Source organism: Saprolegnia diclina, assembly GCF_000281045.1.
Source record: "Saprolegnia diclina VS20 unplaced genomic scaffold supercont1.37, whole genome shotgun sequence".
Taxonomy (NCBI): domain Eukaryota; phylum Oomycota; class Saprolegniomycetes; order Saprolegniales; family Saprolegniaceae; genus Saprolegnia; species Saprolegnia diclina.
In genome coordinates this window covers 376008-382526 of record NW_008246104.1, presented here as the reverse complement: position 1 = coordinate 382526, position 6519 = coordinate 376008, and the positions used below count along the sequence as shown (strand labels likewise).

At 55.9% G+C, this 6519-nt stretch overlaps 3 protein-coding genes across 3 annotated transcripts; 2 read left to right on the top strand and 1 right to left on the bottom strand.

The window, feature by feature from the left end:
- The first annotated feature begins 285 nt into the window (after window positions 1-285).
- SDRG_10813 (isovaleryl-CoA dehydrogenase) lies at window positions 286-1914 on the top strand. Its single transcript, XM_008616825.1, has 6 exons — window positions 286-377; window positions 438-897; window positions 952-1214; window positions 1265-1503; window positions 1556-1631; window positions 1683-1914. Exons 1-6 carry the CDS (start codon window positions 327-329, stop codon window positions 1848-1850), a joined length of 1257 nt encoding a protein of 418 aa, XP_008615047.1. The 5' UTR covers window positions 286-326; the 3' UTR covers window positions 1851-1914.
- Window positions 1915-3618: 1704 nt separating this feature from the next.
- On the top strand, window positions 3619-5035 carry SDRG_10812 (hypothetical protein; the record flags this gene model as incomplete). Its single annotated transcript, XM_008616824.1, has 8 exons — window positions 3619-3894; window positions 4115-4180; window positions 4233-4306; window positions 4360-4430; window positions 4489-4578; window positions 4631-4742; window positions 4792-4866; window positions 4914-5035. Exons 1-8 carry the CDS (start codon window positions 3629-3631, stop codon window positions 5033-5035), a joined length of 876 nt encoding a protein of 291 aa, XP_008615046.1. The 5' UTR covers window positions 3619-3628.
- Window positions 5036-5147: 112 nt separating this feature from the next.
- On the bottom strand, window positions 5148-6100 carry SDRG_10811 (hypothetical protein; the record flags this gene model as incomplete). Its single annotated transcript, XM_008616823.1, has 2 exons — window positions 5148-5872; window positions 5920-6100. 2 exons carry the CDS (start codon window positions 6098-6100, stop codon window positions 5148-5150), a joined length of 906 nt encoding a protein of 301 aa, XP_008615045.1.
- Between the last annotated feature and the right edge of the window lie 419 nt (window positions 6101-6519).

Here is a 6519-nt window from a genome sequence, read left to right as displayed (position 1 = left end):
CACATGCTTTCCAACTTCAACGTGGCGCCATGTGACAGCCAGCCGATGAAGGCTGACGCCACGTCGCATTTAATTACCTTTGCACATTAAAAGAGTGGATATTTAAATACAAAATATGAACCGGAATCTTCATTTTTGCACCAATATTGGGGAAATAACGCGTAAAAAATGAACCCCAATATAATGCAAATGCGCATTAAAAACAAATCTACTGATGTAGCCAATCCCCATCGCAGACGCGGGTATTTTATCCAATCAGAGACGTACATCCCTAAATTTGTCATCGTCGGAGTTCACTCCACATTTTGCCGTAGACCGTTCGCATCATGAAGGCCTTCTCGCTCATTGCCCGTCGCTCGATCGCCATGGCGCGCCAGGTAGACGCCGATGACCCATGTGGTCGAGGAAGAGGTCCTTATGATGGGTCCTCCATGTAGACCCCGCGCTCGTTCTCGACCGCTTCCTACGACCTGTACAACCCAACGGAGGAGCACAAGGCGCTCCGCGAGATGCTTCGGTCGTTCGTCAAGGACAAGGTCGAGCCCCAGGCCATCGACTACAACCGCGCCGAGAAGTTCAATGTCGACCTCTTCCGCGAACTGGGTGAGCTTGGCCTGCTCGGTATCACCGTGCCCGAGAAGTACGGCGGCTCGGAAATGGACGCGTTGGCGGCGGTCATTGCCCACGAAGAGCTCAGCTCGTCGGACCCTGCGTTCTGCCTCTCGTTCCTTGCGCACTCGATGCTCTTCACCAACAACTTGGCGCGCAACGGCAGCGACGAGCAGTGCGCCAAGTACCTCCCGGCGGCGTGCTCGGGCGAAGCCATTTGTGGCATGGCCATGAGCGAGCCCGCTGTCGGCACGGATGTCTTGGGCATGAAGACGACGGCCACGAAGGGTACTAGCTTCCTCTCCTCACATCACAGCGTCTCATCCACACGATCCAAACTAGTTGGCGACGAGTACGTTCTCAACGGTACGAAGATGTGGATCACGAACGGTGCGATCAACGACACGGAGCTCGGCGACACGTTCTTGGTCTACGCGCGCACGGGCACGTCGGGCAACGCGCGCGAGGACTTTTCGTCGTTCATTGTCGAGAAGGGCTTCGAGGGCTTCTCGCTCGGGCAGCGCATCAAGGACAAGTGCGGTATGCGCGCCTCCATGACGGCCGAGCTCGTCTTTGAAAACTGCCGCGTCCCCGCCGCCAACTTGGTACGTTTGCATCCTACTAGCTCATCAAGGCTCATCAACCTTTCTTTTAGATTGGCAAGGAAGGCAGCGCCGTCATTTGCATGATGCGCAACCTTGAAATCGAACGTGTGACGCTCGCGGCCATGAGCTTGGGCATTGCGCGCCGGTCGATCGAGGTCATGAACGCGTACGCTAAGGACCGCGTCGCGTTCGGGAAGCCGCTCAACTACTACGGCCAGATCCAGGCCAACATTGCCAAGTCGTACGCCGAGTACATGGCTGGCCGCGCCTACACGTACAACACGGCCCGGTACGACCCTTTTTCCGCATTTTTAGGATTGCTCACCACGTGTTATGTGAAGCCTCATGAAGCTCGATGCCGTGGGCAACCGCGTCGATACGGACGGCGTCAAGCTCTACTGCGGTGATATGGCCAAGGTAAGCTTTTGCGCGGTGTCACAGCTTCCAACCAAAGTTTTGCGCATGTAGACGGTGGCGGACCGCGCGATCCAGACGCTCGGTGGCTACGGCTACGTCGGCGAGTACAACGTGGAGCGTCTCTGGCGTGACTCGAAGCTGCTCGAGATTGGCGGCGGCACCAACGAGTCGCACCACAAGAACATGAGCCGCGACCTCATGCGCGTCAGTGCCTTGTAAACCGTCCACCGACGAATAAGAAACCACGTTCGTTGTTGTGAAGCGAAGTGTGCGTGAGTCTCGGCGACATCTTCGCGTGGGGGCGACTCGCCTTTGGACCTTCGTGCTTTTTTAGAACAGCCAATCAGATATTGGTACACCGAATCGTATCAAGTCGATATTAGCGCTGTCGACACGAGAGATGTCACCAGCTCGCAACGCCCGACGTCGACACGTGGTACCTGCGGCGGCGTCCGCGACGGCTCGAGCGACGACGACCTCGCGGTCGAGATCGCGTCCGTGCCCGTCATCTTCTTGTGCTCGCTGGCCGTAAGCATGCCGCCCGTGCTCTCGTCGTACCTTGAATTCGCTTAAACAAGTACATTTGAACTGCTGTTTTTGTTCGAATGATATTTGAGCAAAAATGGCTGTGCCGGCGCTGCCGAGGCCACGTAGTATGTGTGATCGTGGCTTCTCCAAGGACTCAGCTTCGGAATAGGAGTACACCACTGGGCGGACCATTGCATCCTGGAACGTCCAAAATTGCGAAAAAGCGTAAAGTCGAGGGCCACACAAAAGTCGCCTTCCTCGTGTTTGGCATGCACGAGTACCCCTGGCATTTGCTCAAAATGTAGTCGAACACTAGAATTCGGCACTAGCTCTAAAGCGTTCAAGATGGCTCGGAGGTCCATGGCAACTGGTTTAACCTTGTGCCCGCGACAACGCGGCGGATCTTTCTACCATTTAGTCATCTGCAATTGCCGCCTTTTGCATCTCTCAAATGTCTTTCTCGTCACACGCGAAGGCTCCAGCGATGTGTCACTGCCGACGTTGGTGTCCACGCGTCCTGCTGAGCGCTCCAAGATTCGTTTTAGGCTAAGATTGGCAACGTTCTGGGCCGCTGTAGAGTTCTCGTCCATACAAAAGTCAATACAGACCATTTTGTCCTCGATCGAAACAAGATTTATAGGAGTGGTTAGCAAGGACGGCCGCGTCATTGGCAGCTCAAACCTGGGCGACCGCAGCGTAACTTGTACACGTATGTCTGAATGATGATGACAGAGACTCGATGGATGTGTCTTTGAACACACGTGTTGCGGTGGCGTTGCTCGACGTACAGCACTCTACGGACACAAGCATACGTTCTAGCATGCAAGCCTCAGCACGCTTGGTGGGTGCGTGGGAGACGGGAACGGTCGCACCGCCTCCGTCAAGGGGCCAGCCGCTAAACTTGGATTTTGAATGTACGATCTTGCCCTTCGATGTTGAAGTTGCCACACTTTCAACCAACTTGTAGAACTCCATCCACCTGGCCTCTGCGTTCTGTCGCCTAGGAGCTGCAGGCTTGAAGCCGCGCAACTTTGCAATCTGGTCACGGTTGTCGCTGGTACCCAGGGTAGGCAAGGACACACCTGCAGCTGCGGGCATCAAAAGGTTTGTTGAAACGATTTGAAAATGTATTGTGCAAATATCGCTTCTGCTTTGCAAAAGTAGTACCTTTGAGAGCATCGTTGATGTGCAATCAACAATTAGAAACCAGCTGATGCCACCCAGGCGGCAAATCTGGCGAAGCAACCGACCGCTTCGCCCCAGACCTCGGAAATATCAAAGACGGAGCTACGCTGGGACGCATGGGAGCTGTCTTCGGCGATGAGCTCTCTACGGGGCTCGATCCTCTGCACATGGCTCGTTTTTCAACCAATGGGACGCATCCACTTGAAATCCTGGTGCTTGATTGGTGGAGTTTAATCTGGCATGTTTGATTGGCAAACAAAAAGATTTGCAGCATGTGGTCGGCCATGGTCCGGCACGTGGCGGCGCTCGGGTCGCCCAACACGCTCAATGTGGTCGCCTTCTCGGGCGGCGTCGACTCGTCCGTCGTCGCTGCGCTCGTTCGCGAGGCGTTTCCTACCAACAGCGTTGCCTGCCTCGGCGTCTCGGCCGCGTTGCCGTCCGAGCAGCTGGCCCTCGCACGCAAGGTGGCCACCGACATTGGCATTCCGCTGTGGGAGACACCAACGACCGAAGGCGCCGACCCGCTCTACATTGAAAACAAAGGCCAGAGGTATGCTTCACAAGCGTGGTCACTCGATTGACATTGTACTCGTGTGGTGATCCAGGCTAATCACACGCCCCTTTGCAGTCCCGACAAGGTGCGACCAGGCACGTAGAGACGGGGTGGCGACAAAACACACCCACCAGTAGGAGTGCACTTAATCCCCAAATAGCAACGAAGTGAATCCCTTTGGTCTCTGCGCTTGGCCGTCTGTGTACGACACTCGTAGCTGCTACTACTGCAAGACCAACCTTTATACGACGCTCAACGACGTTGCGACCCATGTGCACACGACGTTCGTGCAGCGCTTTGCATCAACGTCTTCTCATCGCGAGCTTGTCTCGTAGGCAGCGTAGCAGTGGCCAACCGCGCCTTTTCAACGGCACAAATGCAGACGACAAGCTCGATCCGACACGACTCGGTGCGTCCTTTGGCCGACTGAATGGCTCGACTGATACTAGTACCTGTGGGTAGGCCTCGTCGCCGCCTCCAAGTTTCAAGTCGTGAGCCCGCTCCAAGACCTTACGAAGAGCGACGTCCGCGCGGTACGCATCATCATCGTCGTCCTTGGTCATGCGCGAATGCCAACAACGACCTGTCTAGCTCGCGAACGAACGAGGTTTGCTGAATTGGGACTTTGCAGCATCGCCGTGTCTTCGGTCGCGCCTTGCGTTTGGCGTCACCGCCTCTTCGGTACATCGCCGCGTCTCGCGACCAATGTCGTCCTCATTCTGATTGCGCGTAGGACCACCTCCAGCGTGTCGAGGCCGCCGAGGCTTTTGTCCGATCGTTCTTGCGACTCGCGCCGCAAGAGAACCTCCGCGTGCGCTTTCTACCGCTGAACCACGCGGCCATTGGTGCTCCATTGTTGCTTGTATTCCAAATCTCCATACAAGACATGTGTAGAGCTGGATGCGGCGCGCCACTTGGCCCTGTCAGCGACCGAGACGGCGATCCTCGCTGCCAAATGCGTCGACCTCGGTACTCTAGTCTTGTTTTGAATGTTGTGGTTATCAAAGAAGAGGTAGGCTTTACGCAGACACACGTACGTGCGTTCCGAAGCGGTAGCGTGTCGGGCTTTGCCGCCAACGTCCAAGTGACCAGCTCAACGAACAAGGCAGTACACATGAACCAACTCCCACAGATTTAGACGTAGCGCATGCAAAGTGTGTATAACACCTTAGTTTTATAACGCAAAAAGATTCGATTCATTCAAACTCGAGTAGTACATGCAGGCTGGCGCTCGTCGCACGTTCAGACATTTAGGCCGAGGTGACAGCGTTGGCAAGGCGAGGACGTTTGGCGTTCTTCTCGGCCAGTGTCGCTGTCGGCTTGCGCTTGCTGTTGCGCGCGCAGCTGTGCACCGCAAACTCGGGCGAGTCTTGGTACGCGACCAGCTCGTAGAGGTCGCCGACCTTGACGTAGAGCAGCACGCAGAACGTGTACTTGACCTCTTGCGCGCCATGTGAGTGCATAAAGCCGTCAGGGAGCAGCCATGACGTTTTTTTTTCGGGATAACTCTGAAAGAGCACAGAGGTCTTGGTGTTGCGGTGGTGCTCGACGTCGCCGACGATCCACTTGCTGCTGGCAACCGTGAGCTCCGCGGGTGTGAGCGAGGAGGGTAATGCGTCCATCGCCATATCCGAGCGGTGGAAGAAGCCAAAAGCCTGAGTGTCGCCGAGAGCGTATTCGTGCACGAAGGTAGCGCACAGCGGAACGGAGCACGCAACCGCCAGAGAGCCTGCAAGACTTGCGTGGTCGTGCTGGTACGGCGCCGAGCAGTGTTTGTACAACATGCACTGCGGAAAGCAGCACAAATGTTTCTTCTCCTCGTAGTAGATTGTACGGAAGCGCGGGTGCATCGGACGCCCGCTCCACCACGGTGGTGCCACCATCGTGGCCGGCGGCTCGTCTTCGATGTTGACGTCCGAGATGCCACGCACGAGCGCGGCCATGAAGCGCGACGCTTCACATGGGATATAGACGTCTACCTTGATAGCTTGAGTGCATGGGAGCGAAGGCCGGGAGATGTACCGTCGCTGCTCGTCGCATCGCCTCCGACCGGCATACCGCAGTGCGTGCAGAGCACGGTCTCATCGCCGGGGATAGTCGCAGCGAGCGCGTCCATGCTCGCGAGCAGAGGCGCATGCGCGAGCTCCTCGCCATACCCGTCGACCAGGTCCATGCGTTCGTTTGCGTCCGTCGTGCTGCTCATGGTGCGTATTGGAAAATGGCCGTCATCCGGATATACGGATATTCAAGCTAAAAATAGCTCCCAACGTATCCGGACATCCAGATATCAGGCTAAAAAAACGCACCAACAATTTGCCGTTTGAACGCGCAACTCACAATGTGTGCGCGAGGTCAGCACGAGTTGTCTCAACAGTTACACAAGACGTTATGTAAATTATTACTAGCTTAGCTGGCGCTCGAAAGGGGTATTGAGATTGCGCGACAACCTCACAACAGTCCTCACAACGGAGAGACAGTCTCACCAATTTCCAAGACCGTCGCCATACCCACTTCTGGCCGAGTGGCTCTAAGGCCAAGCAAGTGACGTCCTTTGAGATGAGCCGCAGCAAAGCCCGTCGGTCGTTTTTCAACTTCAAGGCGCGATGATTTGGATCTGCAGTC

What these genes read in the sequence shown, in the direction of transcription:
- SDRG_10813 (XM_008616825.1), top strand. Translation starts at nt 327, where the DNA reads ATGAAGGCCTTCTCGCTCATTGCCCGTCGCTCGATCGCCATGGCGCGC. An exon ending in CGATCGCCATGGCGCGCCAG is followed by an intron (nt 378 to 437) that starts GTAGACGCCGAT and finishes TCCTCCATGTAG; the next exon opens with ACCCCGCGCTCGTTCTCGAC. An exon ending in GAAGACGACGGCCACGAAGG is followed by an intron (nt 898 to 951) that starts GTACTAGCTTCC and finishes GATCCAAACTAG; the next exon opens with TTGGCGACGAGTACGTTCTC.